General features: G+C 38.5%; 4 protein-coding genes across 4 annotated transcripts; 2 read left to right on the top strand and 2 right to left on the bottom strand.

Annotated features, from left to right (window-relative positions):
* Positions 1 to 64: 64 nt before the first annotated feature.
* selenop2 (selenoprotein P2) lies at positions 65 to 5,962 on the bottom strand. Its single transcript, XM_088430369.1, has 5 exons — positions 5,850 to 5,962; positions 4,532 to 4,784; positions 3,559 to 3,771; positions 3,326 to 3,434; positions 65 to 1,931 (listed from the first exon to the last, which is right to left on the bottom strand). Exons 2-5 carry the CDS (start codon positions 4,756 to 4,758, stop codon positions 1,569 to 1,571), a joined length of 912 nt encoding a protein of 303 aa, XP_088286495.1. The 5' UTR covers positions 4,759 to 4,784; positions 5,850 to 5,962; the 3' UTR covers positions 65 to 1,568.
* Positions 5,963 to 9,031: 3,069 nt separating this feature from the next.
* Positions 9,032 to 14,284, bottom strand: LOC148415094 (THAP domain-containing protein 1). The gene is made up of 4 exons (XM_088429777.1): positions 13,922 to 14,284; positions 13,463 to 13,622; positions 12,118 to 12,293; positions 9,032 to 11,070 (listed from the first exon to the last, which is right to left on the bottom strand). Exons 1-4 carry the CDS (start codon positions 14,069 to 14,071, stop codon positions 10,690 to 10,692), a joined length of 867 nt encoding a protein of 288 aa, XP_088285903.1. The 5' UTR covers positions 14,072 to 14,284; the 3' UTR covers positions 9,032 to 10,689.
* Positions 14,285 to 14,555: 271 nt separating this feature from the next.
* toe1 (target of EGR1, exonuclease) lies at positions 14,556 to 18,817 on the top strand. The gene is made up of 8 exons (XM_088429686.1): positions 14,556 to 14,919; positions 15,054 to 15,094; positions 15,196 to 15,292; positions 15,421 to 15,579; positions 16,012 to 16,125; positions 17,203 to 17,351; positions 17,481 to 17,643; positions 18,013 to 18,817. Exons 1-8 carry the CDS (start codon positions 14,806 to 14,808, stop codon positions 18,643 to 18,645), a joined length of 1,470 nt encoding a protein of 489 aa, XP_088285812.1. The 5' UTR covers positions 14,556 to 14,805; the 3' UTR covers positions 18,646 to 18,817.
* Positions 18,818 to 19,718: 901 nt separating this feature from the next.
* Positions 19,719 to 21,747, top strand: tmem53 (transmembrane protein 53). The gene is made up of 3 exons (XM_088429681.1): positions 19,719 to 19,928; positions 20,106 to 20,209; positions 20,279 to 21,747. The coding sequence occupies exons 1-3, from the start codon at positions 19,874 to 19,876 to the stop codon at positions 20,978 to 20,980; spliced, it is 861 nt and encodes a 286-aa protein (XP_088285807.1). The 5' UTR covers positions 19,719 to 19,873; the 3' UTR covers positions 20,981 to 21,747.
* Positions 21,748 to 22,593: the final 846 nt, after the last annotated feature.

Below are 22,593 nucleotides of genomic sequence, written 5' to 3'. Positions count from 1 at the left end.
TGTTAATCAAGTTGATTTTAAAGCTGAAAAACATAAGAGACAAAGCTACTGCATTTTGATTAGATTTCAAGTTCAAGAGTTTTATTGTCATGTATCGTATTATATCCACACAATGAATATGTACTGGCTAGTGAGAATATAAATAAAACCTGCATTGATTACTTTTGCACACATTCACAATAGAGCAGATAATCACTTGAAGTCACTCTTGACTTTGTACGGTGTGAACTATTTCTTTTTGCACAAGTCATTCAACAACGTACTTGTGAAGGAGGTGGAAAAACGTGATACGAGTAAGAAAACCGCCCATACTGGAATGTCCTGCCCATAGAGGAATGTCCCACCCATACAGGAATCTAACCTACTTGTAATACGTCAGACTTATCAAATCAGAAGAAGCTATTTTTATTTCACAACTTACAGCATATTCTTTAGTTGGAAATTAGGTTACGTAAATAGTCATTGTTTTTTCATGTTATGATCAGTTTAGCTACTTTGAAGCCACTACAGTAAAACTACGTAACTAACTTGTAGTTTGAGTGCAGAGCCCTCCCTTTGTTAAACAAGGTCATAGTATATGGACAACGAGCTACCTCTCGATAGCAGCACATTATAATTACCATTCTGTGGTGTCCACCAAACAGGAACAAGGACAGATGTCCTATTCCCATGTATAACAATTCTAGGAATTGTAGTCAAACCAAATATGGTCTGAGTTTGAATTCAATAAATGAAAACCTTACTGAAAATAAAAATGGAAAGAAATTACATTCCCTTCCAATAATGTCCACTATGCCTGAATTCGTTTTAACAAGCCAGGGACAAATTACAGGTAAATAAAATTGTTGATACTTTAAAAACAAAAACAAAAAACTTCATATTCTAAGAAATAGTGACCCAGTTGATTACTAATTTCAATTCCCACCCTACGGAATGTTTAACTGCCATCACTGATTTGTCGAATGTATTAATTTTAACTGTAACATGTGCCTCTCAATTACAAAAGGCCTTTTTTTTCCTGATTGGATCACAAAAAGCCTGCTGATACACCTCAGTTTTGGCCATACTTCCCCTACTCCTCTTCCTCAACCAAACCTGAAACTACCAGATTGGGAAGATAAAATGGTTGTTGTTTTAACCTCCATAATTTTAAAAGTTGAAGACCTCTTGCAAGTTTAGTATTTTAGCCAGAAACATCCTTATTAATGAAGCTCATGACAGACAAAAGGTTGAAACAATAGACTGACTTGTGCTCAGCATCAATGCACCACATCATCTGCTTCTGTCTGAGAAACAGCAGCTCCCAGTCCAAAGCGTCTCTCCCCACACATCAATCTGCAGCTTCCTGTAGCCAGGTTTGAGACTGCAGACTTCATTAATAGGAGCACACTGGAAGGAAGCAACTGTTTCTACACATTAGGAGAAGGTCAGTGTAGAGCCTGCACAATCTGTATATTGTTTCACGTCAGTCCAAGCAGAATATTTTTTCCTATATTTTGCTACAAACTTTCAAGACGATATTCAGTAATCACACCCAAGCAAGAACAAACATGAAATGAATTGCTATCCTAATTATCATTTACAGTATGAAGACTGTGATTCGAGGCCTGATGAGAGTGAGAGTGATGCTGATGGGGATGTGGATGACTGAGGAGGACTCTGGTTCTATTATAGTTCTGGTGATGATGTGACTGATTCTGGTGATCCTGAGGAAAATGCTGCTGCTGCTGCTGATGAGGATGATGACGATGATGGTGGTGGTGAGTATGTTGGTGGTGTGTATGTGTATGTATCTTTTTATTTTGAGTTGGTACTGCCATTGCAGAATCTTCTGTATCCACTTGAATTTCTGGTGATGCTGCTGTGTGGTTAACGTTTAATTGCAGTGAATCATTCTTTGCGACTGTGCCATTCACTGCTGTAGAATTAGCCTGTGGGAGATTAAAAAAATATATACATATATTATTCAGCCTCTCATGACCAGAAATTACATAAACCTTTCACAGACTTCGTATTACTAAGTACTTCAGTATTATTAATAGTGATGTTTGTGCACCTTTGTAATATATTGTCAAGGAAACGATTTGCAAAAGAATCAAGATTCTCATTTACTCCCATTACATCATGTCTCTATACCAGTGCTTCTCAAATATATTTTGAAAAGGGTTAGGGTTGGGGTTAGGTGAACCTTGAGACAGTCTAAGATTTTGAACAGGATCTGCTCATCTGTTAATCTGATTAAAGTATGCAATCAAGTAAAATTCCTGTACTGTATATTATTTGCTATAAGTGAATCATACTTGACTTTTTCCACACATAGTACATTAACCTATTACAGCAATGTGCCCCTCTATAATCACCGGTATATGGAATCTTTTATTGTAATGAAATTTAGTGTTAACAAATTTAAATACATATTTAGGCAGGTAAAGGTTAGTCTAAAACAGAAAAAAACATTGCATCAAAGTGCCTGAAATTCTAAAAAAAAAAAAAAAAACAACAAAAAAAAAACATACCAATCCTTATTTTATTGTAACTGCATATCACATAGCAAAAACAACCTTTTTCCTGTGATCCTCCCTGCAACTCCAGCAGAGTCAAATGCCCTTCTTGGGAGTATGCCCTTTATTTGAGAAGGACTGCTTTAATGGATATCATCAGCAGTGTTGGGCAAGTTACTTCAAAACTTTAATGCAATATTTATTACTTATTACTACCATTCCAAAGTAAGTACTGTAGTTACAAGAAATGTAATGTATTACACTACTATTGCATTACTTTTACATTACTCTCATCGAGAAACCTGGAAATATGGATTTGCCATTCCAGATGTAGCTCATTTCTGTCCGCTCATTACACATCCAGTGGAATGACCTCAAACTAGACTTAAGCAAACTTACATGCGCCAAAATGATTCAAAAATCAATATTATTGCTCCTTTGGACTTGTAAATGATGCCCAGATCACTGGGAATGTAAAATCAAAACATACATATAAATGACCTTGTCAGAGAAATCTATAAAGAAGATTGAGACAAACCCAAATGCTAGACTGTAAAATAATAAACTCAGACCAGCCAAGATTGACTCGTTTCTGCTAGTGATGGCCAGCTGAGCTCACACTTCTGTGTTTGCCCTCCGTACTGTCAGTAAGCCGCTGCTCCCGAACGACCTAAACAAAGTTCTCGGCAAAGCAACAATACACCAGTATCAAGGCAACTAAATAAACCGCATTCATGTTATCAACTGGTTCGGTTGATCGTTTTTGAATGAATCCATTGTGTTCCGTGTGTAGCAATACCAGATTTGCATATATGATTACTCACAGTGCAGTTGCAGATGTTTTTATGATAAGTGGCTCTGATGGCAGCCTCAACATAGGGGTAGTGCAGGAAACTGTATGGAAGCACTATATGGAATGTGAGGAGACCACACCTGGACAGGAAAAGATTCAAAAAAGATCTTTGCACTTTTGGGGAAGTCAAGCACTGTGTAAGAATATTTAATGTGCTTTTTCATATGAGTTAAGTAGTCCAGTGTGAAGAGGAGACTGAGTTACCTGTCATAGACAAGGAAGTCATCTTTGTCACCCTCCAGTACTTCCCATACATCATTTTGAAAGGGAGTCTGCTGGTATACCGGAACTTCAGAAGGTGCTTTTCTCTTCAGCTCCCAGTACATTGCTCGGGACAGAGGGTCTCGCTCATTAACTATCATGAAGGAAACGTCTGTCAGGTTGCTGCGGTTCAGCTTGTCAAGCAGGCCTTTGATTCTAGGGATGGACACAGAAGAATGAGAGGGTCATTGTAGGTTGATCCTGAAATTTCTTACATTTTTTGCGAGTAGTTGTGTTCTATATCTATGTTTGCCAATCTTTATTGAGGCAAGACACGCATTTTATATGAGCAAAATGTCACTCGTACTTAACCAAGCAAAAACAGAAAAGTGGCAGTAAAACATATCAAAATGCAAATGTAACTGATTAACCCCTGGGGGAAATTTTCACCCAACTCAGGCTTTTAGATTATACTGATGTGTGGTATCAAGGGAAAACCACAGCCAAAAACCCTAGGAGGCTAAAATATTGCATAGATTGCCAAATTATATCGACTTTCCATATGCCGTCCCTTCCAAATGTTTGCAAACAGGAGATCGAGAGGTACACCCTGCAGATGTCAAATTTAGCCCACGTTGGGTTTATTTACTGCCATTAAAAATTGGAAATAATTCTTAATTTTGGACATTTTGAAAACCTGATGTTTTATTATGCATTTCCCCTGATTTTGGCATGCATCCTTTCAACAGCAACCCACGAAAAAGGGTGCACTAGAATGTTTTGTGTTGAGACCCCAAAACCTCTAGGTGGCACTAGCAAACACGTATGACTTTTGCAAGCCTTGCTTGAGTTTTATACTCGATGCAAGTAAATTAATGCTTTATCTGATTTCACTCAGCAGAAGATACAGTTCACCACTTCTTATCAACTATATCTCTCAAGGTAACTGATACTAGACATCGGTTGGTTTTCTTACTTTGAGGCCTGAATGAGACAAAACTGTCAGCTAGCCTTCAGTAATGCCACCACCACCACATTTCCCAGCAATGCCTGCATGGGTGCCTGTCCTTTTATGTCCCAGTAGGGGGCAGATTTACAGATCCTGGAGCCTGCATCCTCCCCCTCCACCAATAGACTGGATTGGGAGGCCAACAGCAAACCTGGCAAGGACACACATGTCCACAGCAACAGATGAGAGAACATTGTCCTCTCTGACTGTTGAAACCCACCTATCCAAGAAAGAAGATTCATTCTTATTAGTCTTAATCATTTGTATCATTTTGCAAGGTATATTGTACAATACTTAAGTCAGAGGTGTCAAGCTCATTTTTATTGTGGGCCACATTGTAGTTATAGTTTCGGTCAGACTGTGAAGACTGTGAAGTCAAAGACATTTTAAGTGTGTCCCACACTTACCTAGTTGTTAAATCAGAGGCTGGTAAAAACTGTTCAGGGAGATTGGGAATTAAAAAAAAAAAATAAAAAAAAAAACTTTGTTTTTCCCACAACATGTTTAAAAGTTGAAGTAAACTCACAAGTTTGGTATTTTAGTCAAACATAAAGTGATGTGACAGGCCACATCTGGCCCCCTGGCCTTGAGTTGACACCTTCGAATTACACAAAGCAAGTCTGTTTGATTAGCATGAGTAAAAACCTGTGTTTTTGATTCAAAAAATGAAAATTTAGCTTTGCTTTTTTTGAAGTCGCATTTTGAGCGACATCTTGTAAGATCCAAAACAAAAAGAAAAAAAAAAGAACGGAGGGCGTGCCAAGCGTCATAACTTGATTTTGATTGGTTAAAGCTTCATCCAATCATCTCCCAGAAGTGGACAATATCATCAAAAATCAGTGTGTTCATTAGTTTAGACATGCAAACACGTCACTTCAAGTATGATTGTCACACATTTACAGTACTTCATTTTTAAATCAAGAGGCCAGTAAAGGGGTTTTGAATGGGTGAATTGGGACCTAATAAAAATAATTTTTATTTTTAAAAGTTGAAAATTTGGTATTCAAGCCCGAATCTTGAAGTCATAATTAGCATTTTTTGGGACACATGAAATGAGGTGGTGGGCCAAATCTGGCCCCTGGCTTTGAGTTTGACACCTGTGACTTAACTGGAAAGATATCATCACTGAGTTGTAGCGAACATCATACATTTGATTGTAATGCAATGGACAGCAGCATGATTTAATATTTTGGGCAGTCTGATAATAATCATACTGTAATCATAATCATAATAATAATAATAATACATGCAAGCGAGATAGCGAGGTCCAATCATAACAGCTTACCCCTGTTGTGTTCTTGCTCTCTTTATGATCCAAACAAATATTGTTGTTCACTTTCTACTGTTTTTCAAGCTTCTGGCTTGGACTTCCCCCCCAAATCAAACAAAGAGGTGGAGTGAACACTGTCACAAACAGCGTGACATGTGTGTAGTTTAAATGCTTTGGGTAGTCCAAGGTCCATATCACTAACTTTTATAAAAGTTTAAAAGGAGTCTGTGTACAATAAACCTAAAAGCATCTCATCTTTAACTTTTATTAAACGTGTTGGCCATCTGGCATGTTGGAAAGTAATGGGGGGGTGGTCAATCATAGGTTTATCTTGACACACTAACCACGTATCAACAATGGCTTACCGTACTTTTACGACAGATGACAACAGTAAAAAAATTTCTGAGCGACATTAATAATTGTTCTTTAAAGAAAAAATGGGTATGTATGTATATATATATATATATATATATATATATATATATATATATATATATATATATATATATATATATATATATATATATATATATACACACACAGTATATAAAATAATATATTGCATTTTACAACAACACTTTATCATATTTACAATATGATACGTGCGTAACTGTGGTTCCAAGTGATCGATCCATTCAATTGAATGAGCGCAAGTTCCATCTTTTATTATATCCCTGATTTTATTGTAATCCAAGTCCTCTTTCTGTAGCAAGAGATTCTGAGGAATGGTGCTATCGTAAAAGCACCCAGACTTAAAAAAGCCCAACCGAAAAATAATCATACAGGCGGAACCAGGTTATTCAGGTTGGAACCTGTACAGTGTAAAAGGCGAATAGTTTACACTATAATAGAATGCTAACTGACTAGTGGATGTTTTAAAACTCTGTTGACAATGTACAATATCAATCGGTCATTTTCATACAAAACATGTTCCTTAGTGTTCTTACTGTCAAGGAAAGTGTGTACCTAAAATGCAACAAAAGGAAAACGTGGGTCTTCCGGGCGCCAACAGAGGGCATTTATCGATCTATATTACTATATGGAAATCCAACTTTGGACCGTGAGTGTGTGGTTGAAACAAACTCCATGTGACTCAAAACTCACACAATGTGAGCTTTGGAACAAAGTAAGAGGCCAAAATCAATGCTAATCAGCAACAGAAGATTACAGCAACAATCTCATGCATTTTTCAAACAGGACTGTAAACAGTGCCTCCATTTATTTGAATTTGCATTTATCTAAATAATTGTTATTTTCAAACTTGGTTGTCAGCATTACATTACATACAGTAGTTCAACTTAAAGGGACCGTAACATTAAAAGTCAACTTTTTTGAGTTTTTATCCATTTTCCAATGTTAATGTCTCACCCCAAACTCCCCCAAAGTATTATTTTCCTTCATTGATGCATTTCTAAGCATCCCTTGCTTATTCTGGGCTCTCCCACTGGCCCCATCCCTGCAGATGAAAACAGCTTGAAGTTCGCTTATGACGACAATTTGGAGCAATCCGCAACTCCCTGTTCTGCCTGTACAAGAGAAAATACACACTGACCTTATCCACGTCTTTTAGTTTCGTTTTGGTTCCAGGACTGAGGAGGAGTGATTATGCACCGAGTCGGCCAAGTAAACAGCACAATTTATTAGCTACAATGTTTTACCATAGAAATGCTGAGGTGGCCAAAATGTGTCTGGTCCATCATTTGTCAGGCGCTGGTCTACTTCTGTCTGCACTCATACTAATTCTTTTTTTCTGTTTTAGATCTTACACTTAAAGTTAACACCATGTCTGTGGTACTCCAGTTACACTGAATATGAAACATAACACAGTAATAGAAGTGCAACATGAAAACAAAGCCAGCTAAGGGGTTTAAGCCTAGGCTATGATACACCATTATATTCAATACAGGGGACGGAGGGGCAATTAAGAATCATGTCCACCGGATGGCATTATAGTGCTTTACAATAGCGGTCCCCAACCTTCTTATCACCACCGACCGGTCGGCGCTTGGGATTTATATTGCGGACCTGGTGTGCGTCACCTACCGACTGCTGTCAAAGACACATCATCCTTCCCACTATTTAATATCAACAGCGGCCAGAGGCGGCGCCAGAAAGAAGATCACGACAAACAAAGCACAAATGAATGAACTGATAAACTAAATCAGTTCCAAAACATTGTTTTTCGGCCCACGCAGCCCGGTACCAGTTAATCAAAGGACTGGTACCGGGCCGTGGACCGGTGGTTGGGGACCACTGCTTTATATGACTCTCAAATGGTGGCTGTCGTTCTCATTTATAACTACCTGACCTACAACTATAGAAGACGATTCCATTAACATTTGCATACATTTCATCCGTCAAATACACTACAAAGGAAACAAATTATTGCTGAGGTTGAATTTATGTAAAAAAAAAAAAAAAAAAAGTCTTTAATGAGGGAATTAAACATTTTCTAGAAACCTGAAACCAGGACTAAGAAAGGGAGCAACTACAAATAAATATCTGGTAAAGTCAGCTGTGTTATAGCTGTGAATGACAAATATTGAATTGAATCAACCCAGTTTATTCACTCAACTGAACATATTTCTCCACGGCTTAGTGATACTGTAAAGTGACTACCGTCACATTGAATGCAGGCTGGTTGTAGTTTGGGCCACTGTTGTCACTACTGGGTAGTTGTGGGTTAGGGTTAGGGTTAGGGTTGATTCTTATTTATTTATTCACTTTTTTGTCTTTACACAACACCACAATTTGAATTTAAAGAAGATGTACTGGAATTGCATACATTCAGTTTTGAGGTGAGTGTATTCACATCCAAATAAAGTGTAGAAATTACAACAGTCTGTAAAAGGTAATACCTGTACATGTCTCACTCTTTTTAGGAATGAAAATTTCACTGATTAGTACTTGAATGTCGTGTAAAGACGTTGCAAAGATTGGATTTGGCCAACCCTGATATTTTTCTCTGATGGGCCTAGAATTTTTAATTGTGGCTTGTGGCACACTCACAGGAGTAGCTTTGTGGATCTCTTATTAAGTGTCAGTGGCAACAAATTTGAAATGCAAAAAGCATTTTAAACACTTTAAATTAAGACCTTTTATTGGTTTCTCTTAATGTCATAATGACAGACTAACACAAATCTGGCAATATAACGGTTGAGCACTCACTTCCCCTATTACCTTTGGACCCTTAAAAATAGAAGGAAGTCAAACCTTTAATTCTTGCATTAGTCAACAGATTTCAATGTAGTTATCCAGAAATTAAATCTTGAAATCCATTGTCGTGCTGCTTAGAGGGGGGGAAAATAAAAACATGGACCTTCCGGTACAGTAAATGCATACATACTTGTATTACACCAGGGGTGTCAAACTCATTTCTATCGCGGTCCACATTGTAGTTAAGTTTCTATCAGAGGGTCGGTATGACAGTGAAATCAAATGCATTTTAGATGTGTTCATCACACTTCTAACTAGTTTGAAATCAGAGGCCAGTAAAAACTGTAAACAAGAGATTGGGAACAAACACAGAAAAAATGCTTTGTTGAACACAGCTTGCAAATTTGGTATTTCAACCAGAAACTTGAAGACGAACCAGCATTTTGCGGGCCATATAAAAAATGTGGCGGGCTGGATCTGGGATCTGGCCTTGAGTTTGACACCTGTGGATTTCACAATCAATCAGTGGCATCAGTTCTATCCATACATATGTAGGTTGAATTTATTAACACCCACAACAATTTGAAAAATGGTATGGTCCATCTTTTCAGTGTGATGTGATGATAACGCTTTTAGACAAAGCCAATAACTGGTCTCTACTGCCATCTACTGTCATGAGTTGAAACACAAGTCAACAAAGAATTTTCTGTTTGCTGACATAGTTTGACTGCCGCTCAATGGAATGTTGCAAAAATCGCAGGAAAATCAATGTAATAAATCCTATTAAAATGTATCTCAAAAACTGTAATTAAAATGGTTTTAGATGGACCAATATTTGGACAATGATCATTTTTGTACACAAAATCTCGCATGTCTCGCTGCAATCATATAGAAATATTAGAATTGCTGCATTTTGAAATTTTACATGTATTAATCATCTGCTGGAAATTTCAGCTCCCTGGTCTTTTTTTCCTATTGATTATTTTGTTATATCTTTAAAAAAAAAAAATCAATGGAATTTCCATAGTTTGTTACACAATGCCACAAGAGTTCATCCGTATGTTGTATTTGATGCTGTCAATGCCACACTTTTAGCTTATACATTACCCCTTATTTCTTTACAAATTACTCCTCTATTAAATGAAGTGTTCTTACTTGCAGTATGTTGTTCTTAAACATAATTTGTGGTGCTACATTACAGAGTAAAAGTTGCACTTCTTGCAATGTTTTGGTTATTTAAAAAAAAACAAAACCTTTGGATGCTGACTATGTACATAGAAAGATCATAACATTTTACCCATACACAATGTGTAACATGCTACATGCTTAAGGTGTTGCAGAACATCATGTAATCATTTCTCGATTATTGTGGTACGCAAATTCTATGAGACTTGTACAATTCAGTTGGAAGAGACATTTTGTCATCACTGAGAGTTCATTCATTCTCCTACACAAGTCATGACACGAAGAGAAAAAAAAAAGTGTTGTATTTGGTCTGCTAATGGTCACATGGTGCATTTTGTTACGTGTTCATGTTTTGTAATAAAACGCAGCTTCCTCTTTTGCATAGACCTGTGTTAACTGCATGCTCTTGCATCTCATCATAGTAAAGCGCACCTTTGATTAAATAGTGCAAAGCAAAATGGTGCCAAACACTTGATAAGATCTCATATGGCCAATCACACAAAAAAAGTACAGATCAGGATAAGACACCAAGAAGATCTTCCTCATCATTGTCACCAACGTTTGTTGGGCTATCGATGGGAGCCATAAGTCCCAGGCCCAGCTCTGCTAGTTCTTCACAGCTCATGTCAGTTGTTACCATGATCTTGGTTTCCAGGCGGTTACATAGAGTTCGGTAGGAGGGCAGCGGGTATCCCAGCTCTCTAAGGTACTCATAGCCTTTGGTTCCAACGGCGCTTCGAATCTTTCGGGCCTTCAGGATAGTCTCCGGAGACCAGACGGCTCGCCGAGACCTCTTGGTGAGAGACAGAGCACGGATCTGGTCCTCATACAGAAAATTCTGGAGACCCTTTTCAATTCGGTCAAGTCTGTAGAGACGTTTCTTCATCTCCTCTGCCTAATACACACAAAACAATAGGTGATGATTGCAAAAAGATTATCTTAGTGTTATTGCAACAACTTTTGGACCATTCAATGCAAATTTCAAGTAACAGGAACACTTGGAAAAGCTAACCTGTCACCTGTGAACTCATTTAAGTGAATAATACCGGTTCATCGTGAAGTATCATGCAGCTACAGTACAACAAACTGCCAACTTAAGCTTCTGAAGCTTTTGGCTTAATTTACTTGTTTTTTTTTTTTTGGCGCCATGAACTGACAGTATGAACTTCATTTCAGAACAAAACCGTTTGAATGTGATTTCAGAACAGCACCGTGTTGTTCAGATTGGAGCCAGCTCATTGTGATAACCAAAGATGATCAAGTTGGTTGAGCGTTTTCGTAACTATGATTCGAGGAAAAAAAAACTTCAGAATAAAAGAGTTCGCATCATACATTACTTTTACAGTTTATTTTGAAGGATGGGCTGGCTTCCTCAAAACATCAATCACTCCATGCTGTGCCTAACCTTTGCCAAGGTCGGATGGGATATGTCTCAGCTAATCTGTGACTGAAGATCATTGATGACAGAAAATTCATGAACTGATGTCATAACAGTCGTTACAGCTGGAAATATATGTACCGTGCAGTTGAAATAGAACCTCTACACGCTGACACCACACTTTTCTGATATTAAAAAAATTAGACCAAGGGAACATATTTTAAAATTCTTTCCACCATTAAAATGGCCTTTACCTTTAAAAAAAAACAAAACAAAAAAAAAACAACAACACCTTCAATAGTATGGTTGCACAAGTATGCTCACACTTATAACTGGGTTATTTAATTGGGTATAAATGATTGCTTAGTTGCAAATAAGGATATGTGCTATAGGAAATAGAATGTTGTTCAGATTATAGGCCACATTATTTGTAGGAAATGTTTTGGAGAGCTTTTTCTAGGTCTTATTGTTAACAAAGATTTTGCAATTGAACAGGGCAGTGTCGGGTTTTTATTCCCATTACATAAGTAGCCAGTGATTTTCCATCATGACAAACATTCCCACCTCCTTTTGTAGTCTGATGGTGTGCTGCATCTCTTTCTCTAGCTGTTTTTTTAGGAGGTAGCAATGTGTACAGGACTGCTGGTCCATAGCAAGCCTATCCCCGTCGTCCTCTTCCAGGCCGAGCAGAGGAGTGCGTCTTGCGTAACCATGGTCACCAACATTCAGCTCCTTCTCCACTACAGGCAGAATACAATTCTATTAAGTTCTGTACGCCCTCGTTCTGGTGGTCACATGGATATATCACCACTGCTTTTGAGGTAATGTCCTCCCAATGTAGAAAAGCCATAACATATCTATGATTTGTTTCCAAGATACTATTATGTAAAGCAGTAAGCATTAAGCGTTGTCCCAGAATTTTTGTTTAGTGCACTTGTTATGTTCCACATCCATTTACACAAACAGTTAGGAACATTAAAAGGGATGAAATCAGGACATTGGAAATGGAACTGACTCTTACATTAAGCCTTGGGGGGTTCAAATATACTGTACATCCTCCTTTGTTTTTTGTTGATTTTCTCTCTTTGTATTTTTAGAACATACTGTAGCTATACCATCCTTGGCAGTCTTTTTTTTTTTTTTTTTAATTATGGCATGTTGTTTATGGCTCATTATGCTATCTATTCATTCCTCATCTCAGTCGCGTATCCTAACTAGGGTCGTGGACATGCTGGAGCCTAACCCAGCAGTCTTCAGGCAGTGGGCGGGGTACACCGTGAGCTGATTTGCCAGACATTTGCAGGGCACACAAAGACCAACAACCATTTGCACTCACAAACACACCTAAATACAATTTAGAGTGTCCTACCCTGCACGTCTTTGGAATGTGGGATAACCAGAGTACTCGGAGAGAACCCACGTAAACACAGGGAAAACATGCAAACTCCACACAGGAAAGCCTGACCTGGAAGCAAAGCCCCGACCTGACTCAAGTTCCAATTCCAGCTCGCTCCAGCCTTCCTGTGTGGAGTTTGCATGTTCTCGCCATGCTCATGTGGGTTGTCTCCGGGCACTCACGCTTCCTCCCACATTCCAAAAACATGCACGGCAGGTGTATTTGACACACTAAATTTTCATTAGGTGTGACTGATTACGTGAATGGGTGTTTGTCTCTATGTGCCCTGTGATTGGCTGACAACCAGTTCAGGGTGTCCCCAGCCTATTGCCCATAGACAGCTGGGGTAGTCACCAGCAGGCCTGCCCTTGGTGGGCTCTTGAAAATTGGTGGAAGGCTATAGTTTTACACTGAAAACCAAGGGCACATGAAACTACAGTCGACAATATCCTCTCTGATCACACAAACAAATCAGAACTATAGTACGTACACACATAATGTAGTTTTATTTACCAAGCTCAGGTTTCAATGGCAGCATAATGAACGGAGTCGTAACTGCAGGGTAGGGAGGGTCTCCAGCACTGAAGAGCGTTGGGATGGCATTGGGCTTCAATTTTTTTCCTCCAGCTGGAGACTTTGCAAACTCTTCAAATTGACTCTGCTCAAAATGGTCCTAGATTATTGAGAGGATTATGAAAAAAATTATATATAAATAATATATACGTTGAAAGAGAAAAAAGCGTCAAAAAAATCGAATGAAAAAATCAAATGGAGCAGGTGAAAAATATAGCCACATATCAACATTAAACACACATCGCAAAGCTGTCCCTCATCGAATTAGAAAACAAATCTTTTTGTTCATTTATTCATTTTAGACCAAATCACCGGCCATCAATATTAACTACAATTACCGGCTACCAATTATCAGTCCAGTTGTTGTTTTTTTTGCACCTAGAAATGTACTGCACTCACTTGACACAGTCTCGAGTGTGGAGTTGGTTCAAAGTCGCGTCGGCAATTCACAACCCATTTCTTCTTCCTGACAGGGTCTTTGGGAAATCTATACAACTGTTTCCCTATGCTGCTTGAATTCGAACAGTTAGGAGCTGAGCATCCACCCATGGCAAATTAAAAAAAAAAAAAAAAAAAACACCGGCGTCAATATTTATATGATTGTTTTATTTGTTAGGCTGACAGAGACGCCTTTTCGTTGTTAAAAAAAATAGTCCTATTTTAGCTGACTCACATACGATGGTGCTCGGCGATATGTTTCTAGTTTATTAATCCTAATTATACACATTTGGCTCCAACTTGGTGTTTCTGACTTTGTTTGAGCCAAAATGGCGATCTCCGCTTTGCTATTTGGGCATTTGACGTCATTAAGGCATTCCCATTAAACGCCTGAAATCAAAAGAAATACATGGAGGCGCGCACAAATTTAGAGGTGAACGGGATAAAATGTATGATTTATGACCACTTGAAACATCATATGGCGATGTATTGGAAAATATGTTGACATTTTAGATATTGTTTAGGATTACGCAGTTGCCAGTAAAACAGGCGTATGATTGGTTAACTCTCTATGCGTATGACACCATCAGGACCCGTTGAGCACGTTTTGAACAGGTTAACCTGCAGATACCTACCTCGAGTCGGTATTCATTAGTTTGTTCTCATGCCTGTGTAAACAGTCTTTTTTGCAATATGAGTACATCACGATAAATGTAACCAGAAAGCCGTTTACAATGAAAAGAGTTAATTGTTACCTCAGCTACCGCAAGTAAATGTGCAAGTGACGCACTGCAAGGTTCCTTTTCGCTGTCAATGAATAGCAGTTCACTTTTGAGATAACTAAAATGACATCCTCATTTATCGTTCCTGTTGTTGATGTTCACAATGGCAATTTCAAAGAACTTTGGCCTGCAATGGTGGTGGCTATTAAAACATCTTCCTTCGTTGCCGTTGATACGGTACGTGAATTACTACTGTGGCAGTACGCACTACTGTAGTGAATTATGCACATAATGTGAAATAAATTGGCGTTAATTGCTACAAATGTATTGTTCAACATATGAACTTTAATGATTGCAAATTATTTTCGCAGGAGCTGAGTGGACTTGGAAATAGAGCATCATTGCTTGCGGAGTGAGTATAAATCTTTGAACCTTCCCATTTCCACCTGAAATTTGTAAGGAGCTTATTTTTAAACCATTATTTAATATTTTGTCGTGAATTTTGTGGTCCAGATCTATAGAGGACAGATATAAAGCGATTTGTCATGCAGCCCGTTCTCGCTCCATTCTCTCCTTGGGAATTGCCTGCTACAAGATGTTCAGCGACAAGGTGCAAAAAGATGGCTTTTCCAAGTGTTTTGTATTTCTGATATGTGTGTATGTATTACGTCAAAATTGTCATGTAGTATAACCACAGCTGACTAGATCTTTAAAATCTGCCCTATGCGTTTTATTCAGGCTGCAGATACGTACCTAGTCCAGGTGTATAACCTCACCTTGCTATGTTCTGAGGAGTACATCATTGAGCCCCAATCAGTCCAATTTCTTGTACAACATGGATTTGACTTCAACAAGCAATATGCAGAAGGGATTCCGTATCACAAGGGTAATGATAAGGTAATGACCCCATTTGGGACCATTAAAGTTTTCACACCTATCATCTTTTAATCATTCAACTACATGCTGCACAGCCAAACACACTCTTTGAAATTGTAGTTTCATAAAACTACATCACATATTCACTATGTGTATGGTTGACTTACTTGTGGTTCAATATGGTTATTGTTTTTATCATGCACATTTCTGAATAATGTGACTAATATTGTTCAACAGGTTTTTTTTCATTCCATTCAATTTTTTTCTCTATATGTGTCCCCTTTTAAACAATATTGCATGACCCCTTAGTTGGACAGCAACAACCACAAAAAAAAAAGACAATTCAGAAAACAGTTATGTGTTCTTTGCTCTCAATGACGAATCAAATGGAACATTTTGAGGTAAATGTCAAATTGCGATTATATTTTACTTTTTTTTTTCCTCTTTCTATAGGGAGGATCAGACCACCACGGTGTTCATATCCGTGCTTTATTTACTGAGTTACTACGTGCAAGAAAACCCTTGGTACTACATAATGGCCTCATTGATATTGCTTTTCTCTACCAGGTAGGATGTTTACATTCATTCATCCGTTCTTGATTTTAGACTCTGTCTTCAATTGAGTCTCCTTAAACAGATAACTTCCAGTACCCATAGGTAATGGGTGGTTTTGGCTGTCCACTCCTTTGCTACTTTTTTTCAGGTTGTGCAGGCTGACTTTTTTTTTCTTTTACCAAATGCAATAGTGTTCCCTCACCACTTCTCGCTTCACTTTTCGCGACTTCAGTGCTTTACACTGATTTTTGAAAGACTTTACAGCAGCACTCATCCCATATACTGCAATAACAATCCAGCGCTCAGTCTTAACACGGAGGCTAAAGCAGTCTTACAGCCTGTTAATATTTGGTCTTATTCAGCTGCAAATGAAGGCACTTTAGCTTAAAACTAAATCACTGCTCATCATTCGACATTGACAGAATCAAGTGACAGCACGGAACACGTTCAAGAGTTAAAGTGAAGAGATCAAATTGAAAGGGTGAAAGAGCACACAGGAACATCCAAAGTTTTATTTCAGCCCAGACTATCTTCGGAATCTTGTCATTCACAACCACCGTTGCACTTGTTCGAGGTGTCAATACATTCAGTCCACAGAGGACAGTCTGAAAAGAAGACTGCAGTCAATTAGGCTATTTCAAATCAACATACATGTTTTTGACCCTCATTACAAAGTATTGTGTTGTAGAGAATTATTGTCTCAATTGTGGATTTTCGTTCCACATTTGTGACTTAGGCTGCACATTTGTAAATACTTTTGCTACAATAATGGCCCCATAGATTGGGTGTGAGCGGGTGCATGAGGGAATGACAACGCAGGTCGACCCTGGCACTTTAAGTTCCTAACTACAATTAGGAGATCTCTGAGCATGGGAAAGAAAGGTAGGCAAGGTTTATCAAACATATTTCGAACAATTTATTTATGTATGTACAATATCAAGGGGTTGTTACAGGTAAATTCAACTTCTCGGAATTCACTTACCACAGGTTTTTCTGATGCTCATTAATTCCCCCCCCCCCCCCCCCCCATAAATAAATAAACAAAGGGAACTCTGGATTTGTTTTGTTTTGCTTTGTTTTTCTTTTTAGAATTTCTATGGACATCTACCAAATCGTTTAGCCACATTTACGGCGGACCTCTCCGAGATGTTTCCCGCAGGCATCTTTGACACTAAATACGTCACAGAATTTGATCTTCGTTTCAGTGCCTCATACCTGGAGTATGCCTATAAGAAATGGTGTGTATTTTCCTACTTTTTGCCTATGCAAAAACAAACATCGCGCTCTGTGAAAATTTGAGAAAGGATGAAATATGTATTTTTTTCCTTATTTGACCGCTTGTTGCCTGTGTTTGTGTGGTTCTGCAGTAAGTTGGATAACAGTCGAAATGAGGCCTCTGGCGATACCGATCGTCATGTCTACCTGGAGTTCTGTCAGTATACTGGTGACATGGCCCGCTATGTGGACCACAGAATTTGTCCAGCTGGCATTCCTCATTCATTACAGGGTGACATCTGCCAGTCCTTCTCGGTTAGTTTCACCTTTGACCACATTTATTTTAGTCCACGGAAGTAATAAGGCTCTGGAATAATTATATGTACAATATAACACACACATGGTATGTTCAGTTGTCATCACTTACAATTTTTTTTAGCATAAAACAGTGACAAAAGACAACCTCTGGTCACAACCATAACTTGTATAAACTTGAATAACTTTGGCTACACGTTATTAATAATCCCTATCGTTATGAAGTAAAACAATACTGTGATAACTGTGCCTGAGGTATTACCGTGATGAAATATTGATGAAATTTTGCACAGTTAGGATATTAACATTTTCCATGTCATTTGCTAGCCTGTCCTGAATTTTTCTATTTGTTTTTTTTTTTTCTTGCAGGCTTTTGGTTGGTGTTCAAAAGGCACCAAATGTCCTTTGTCCCATGACACTGACCTCATTATTCTCCAAGATGATAAATTTAAGGATGACAAGAGGAAAAAGAGGAAGCGTCAAAAGAAGAAAAATAAAGAAGTGGAGGAAGACACCTCCAATTTGGAAGGTGCCCCTGAAAACAAAATGCCCCATATGGAATTAAATCCAGAGGAGGATCATCAAGTGACTAGTGTGGGTCTTGAAATTACAAATTTGATAGACAATAATTCAAACACCGAAGTCCTCGAAGAAGAAAATGCAAAAACATCTGGAGAGGAGAACAAATTATGTGAGAACAACACAGAGGCCAGAAACACTGACAAAACCTCCGGAAAACATGAAAACCAGGCGGAGTCGGGCACACACCGAGCTGGGTTTGATGCTTTCATGACAGGTTACATATTTGCTTACTCCTGCACCCTGGTAAAAAAGGAGGAAGTTGAATTAAGTGAAGAGAAACATAGTTTGCTTCCAACCTCCTTCAATAAGGTCTACCTCAGCGGTAAGACGGCACCACTCAACATAGTCAAGAGCACATTCTCCCAGTCCTCCAAGGCTCATGTGCAGAAGATGGAAATGCTTTGGGCAAAAAAGCAGTAGAGGATGGCGCATGAAAGACTGCAAGCAAACTGTCAAGGGGCCTTGGATATACAAAGTGTTATTTTCAGGAAGCGGCACAATCATTAAGCCATCATTTTCATTTTTTAACAGAACTATTTTTATTTGTATTATTACTGTGAAAAAGCCTGCTGAAAATAAAGAGTTCTCTTGACGTAGTTAGTCATTTTTGTAATTAAAAAAAATAATGTCAATGTTTGTACATGAATGTGGTTTTAGTGGTGCAGAGGAGAGGCCTTATTGTAGTTACATTATTGCAGTTATCAGAAACAAAATCTTAGTTTTCTGGCTTGTGATGTGCTTCTATTGTACAACCTTCTTTTAACCCCTTCGCGAGCTTGGTATATTTTATTCGTGCCTGTTCATGCAGCGATAAGCAAAATTGCTGACACGTCAAGGTTTATTGGCCTTTTCACTCTGCTTTCATTTGTACCTGACGAGGCATGGTGGAAATGTTTACCTATCCTTCTGCTGGACATCCTTTCTTCATTTTAATATCATATTAAGAAATCCAAAACCTTCGATTACTTAAGTATATTGCTGAGATCCACGTAATCTTTCACAGCCTTTAAAAAGTCACTGAAGTAACATCCAATCTACTGTTTAATGATTTTTTATTTTTTTTTTTGGTCAGGAAATCTCTAATCTTCCCTCATGTATTTATTACATGTTTCTGGGGGGGTATTTTCTTTTGCTTTTGTTTTACATGTACTGCCAGTCCAGTGGCAGTGTTTTACATTTTTATGGGATTTTATGCAGAGTGGAAAAGGAAGCCCTCTTGGCTTCATTCCCTCCTTGCACCTCACTTCTTAACTGGTGCCTGATAAACAAAAGAAACACCACTACGTACTACAACGACGAAATTAAAACTATTCCCTAATGACTCAAACAGTTCTACCATCCAAAAATTGGAACGACTGAAGACTATTCAACATATTAAAGTGGCTTTTAACGATGCAATCAAAGAATAGCGCTTCCTACGCAGGAGGGGGCAGCATTATATTGTCATGTTTACGCAAACTGCCGTTATGAGGCCAAGAAGAAGAAACAACTTCCGGCATGCGAGGGTTGCACAATGCACATTGATAGAAATTTCCGTTTCTGTGTAGATAAGCAATACATGATGATACTCATATTGCTCAATAAACCCTTCTTTCTGTAATCAGTCTTGCAGTCACAAAAATCCAAACATTGACTTCTGAGAACTAAAATGGAAAATGATGAAATTGACTACAATATTGTGTTTCCAGATGAAGCGACCACCGGTGAGCATCGTTCCTTATATCCGACACTTGTAATGTTTTACGCCATTGGGTTAGCCTAGCTTACATGCCAAAACTCACTGGATTGCCGCTAATGTCAATATCCCAACAGCGTAACATTTGCTTTTGGGTGAACAACTGCCTAGATGCCATTAATACTACTATTTTCCACTTTTCTAGAGACAAACTGGCAGGGAACAAAAGAGCCTGTTGTGATACTTTTGGGATGGGCAGGCTGCAAAGACAAACACCTCACCAAGTACAGCTCCATCTACAACGAACAGGTAAAACTTGTTAATTTGACTTATCTGTGTGAACCTTACGTATATCCTCTCATTTATCTTCCAATGCAGGGATGTGTCACTATCCGTTACACAGCTCCTCTCAAAACTGTATTCATCTCGGAGTCATTTGGATACAAAGAACTCAGACGTACAGCTCTCAAGTTGCTTGAGATCCTCTATGACTATGAGGTGGAGCAAAGTCCTATTTTCTTCCACGTATTCAGCAACGGTGGCTTCATGCTATACAGATATATTGTCGAGCTTTTGCAAAAGGACAAACAGTTTAGCTCTTTGTGCGTAATCGGTGCCGTTGTGGACAGTGCTCCTGGTAGTGGCAATGTCCTGGGGGCCGTGAGGGCACTGTCAGCAACTTTGGGGCCTAAAATAAGTCCTGTTTTGAAGTACCTCCTGCTAGCACTCTTTGCAGTAACTGTGTTCCTTTTGCGAATCTTGCTTTACCCCTTAACAAAGTATGTGCACAAGAACCACTATGACGCCGTGCAGGAGCGGCCGCCCGCCTGGCCTCATTTCTTCCTCTACTCGCGAGCCGATCAGGTGATCAGGCCAAAAGATGTCAGGCTCTTTGCAGACGCCCTCAAACTTAAAGGTGTTCCCGTGGACACTTATGATTTTGTCTCCAGCATCCACGTGAGTCATTTCCGGGAGTATCCGGAGCAGTATACATGCAAGTGCCGCAATTTCCTGATTGCCTGTATGGAAAACACAGATGGGACAGACGTAAGAAAGCGACACCGGATTCAGAATCAGTGAAGCATGTACAAAGTGAAGGTAGTGTCCAGTAAGTTTGAAACTAAGATCTTGGCAAAAAAAATCAAGGTATTTGAAATACAATTGTTTGTTTTGGTTAATCAGACTTGTACCACAAATGAATTCAACTGTCTTTAGAGTTGCAGTCATTTTAAATCCATGCTCTCAACTTTTTGAATCACAGATCAAACAGGTAGTTGATTTACACTGGATGAAAAATCATATAAGATCATATAAATTGTCTTTAATGTGCATTTTGATATGTGATGCCTTGCAAGTTAGTAGTGGTTCTGAAAACCAATCCTAATGGATATTAGAACATATGCCGACGTTATGTAATCTCTAAGATGTGTTTGTGATTTGCATTAAGTTTATTTGTCCTCAGAACCTTAATAGTGTGTTGTAAAGTCAAATGTGGAGGACGAAAAGGAACACAATCATTAGTTAATGCAGATGTCAAAAGGTACTTTTGATTTGTTTCTTCCAGAAGCTGTTGATATGATTCAAGATTGTAGTTAAAGTGGAAACACTGTATAAACAAAAATACACGTAATAGTGAATCCAAACTCCTTTGAAGTTGGTGTTGGCACGCAACCTCCTCGTAGTCCATTACATCTTTACTACCATGCTTCGCTTTGTGTGGCAGATTGCCGAAGACTGAATTTGAGTGATAACTTTTTATATTTACCATGTGTCCTCCACAAATGTATCTTCTCCCGAACTAATGTGCCTTCACTGAATCAGACTGCTAATAAAACATCTCAATCATCCTTGCTTGTGTAGTAATTTGTACCAAATTATTGCAGTTTGACATTTTCTGTCAAGACAATGTCATTTATTTCAGTAAAGGTGTAACTAATAGATTAATTGTACACAGATTGAAACGTGTTACATGTATTTTGTTGTAAATTTTAATTGATTATAGCTTCTAGATTATAATCAAGACTATTTCTATTGAGTACACAGTATATTGAGTGGCGGAGCCCATGTAGGGACAAAAAAAGGAAATTAATTAGCAACGGGCATGATTTTATGCCTGGAAATGAGGATGGCAGAATACTGTTCATTTGTCCGGAGAATGCTGATGAAGAAGCACAAAAGGTCAGAAAAAACATTATGTCTTTAGAAAAAGCAAATGACAGCATGCTAGGGTACAACTGTGCTACCTGACATTTTTTGAGAATTTTGGACATTTTATGCAATTTTTTATTTTGTCATAAAATGTCCTGTGTTCACTGTTTGACTTTGTTCTTTGATGTATCCGTTTCTATGCCGCAGCAATGGAAAATCCAGGTCCAGGAAGTAGATGCATGGGTGCTTCTGCTGAACCCGCAAATGGGCTGTCAACCCACTGGTTGAGGGCCTGTTGCTAAAGCTAAATTGTGGCATGGTTTTTATTTTCTGGACCTGATTTCCAAATCTCTGCTATGTGGTTACTCTGGTCCATTAGGCTGCTGTCAGACTTGCAGGCATATTTGATTCCAATCACATTACTCCTCGTCCAATTTTTTAGGGATGATTGTCCACACACAGTAGTAGTAAGTGCCTAAATTCAATCTGGCCCTATTCAAACTGGGCCACGCTATCGAACCATCTGATTGATTGCTGTATCGACA

This window comes from Hippichthys cyanospilos, chromosome 12, assembly GCF_059441005.1.
Source record: "Hippichthys cyanospilos isolate Australia breed blue-spotted pipefish chromosome 12, RoL_Hcya_1.0, whole genome shotgun sequence".
In the NCBI taxonomy this organism is placed as follows: Eukaryota; Metazoa; Chordata; class Actinopteri; order Syngnathiformes; family Syngnathidae; genus Hippichthys; species Hippichthys cyanospilos.
Note: the sequence above shows the minus strand (reverse complement) of the source record. Positions and strands in the feature narration are given on the sequence as shown.

Excerpts from the sequence above, each read along its gene's own strand:
- tmem53 (XM_088429681.1), top strand. The coding sequence starts at position 19,874 with ATGGAAAATGATGAAATTGACTACAATATTGTGTTTCCAGATGAAGCG. Across the intron at positions 19,929-20,105 it reads TCCAGATGAAGCGACCACCG|AGACAAACTGGCAGGGAACA; the intron begins GTGAGCATCGTT and ends CCACTTTTCTAG. Across the intron at positions 20,210-20,278 it reads GCTCCATCTACAACGAACAG|GGATGTGTCACTATCCGTTA; the intron begins GTAAAACTTGTT and ends CTTCCAATGCAG.
- toe1 (XM_088429686.1), top strand. The coding sequence starts at position 14,806 with ATGACATCCTCATTTATCGTTCCTGTTGTTGATGTTCACAATGGCAAT. Across the intron at positions 14,920-15,053 it reads CCTTCGTTGCCGTTGATACG|GAGCTGAGTGGACTTGGAAA; the intron begins GTACGTGAATTA and ends TTATTTTCGCAG. Across the intron at positions 17,644-18,012 it reads ACATCTGCCAGTCCTTCTCG|GCTTTTGGTTGGTGTTCAAA; the intron begins GTTAGTTTCACC and ends TTTTTCTTGCAG.
- LOC148415094 (XM_088429777.1), bottom strand. The coding sequence starts at position 14,071 with ATGGGTGGATGCTCAGCTCCTAACTGTTCGAATTCAAGCAGCATAGGG. Across the intron at positions 13,623-13,921 it reads CACACTCGAGACTGTGTCAA|GACCATTTTGAGCAGAGTCA; the intron begins GTGAGTGCAGTA and ends TCAATAATCTAG. Across the intron at positions 12,294-13,462 it reads GCCATTGAAACCTGAGCTTG|TGGAGAAGGAGCTGAATGTT; the intron begins GTAAATAAAACT and ends TTCTGCCTGTAG.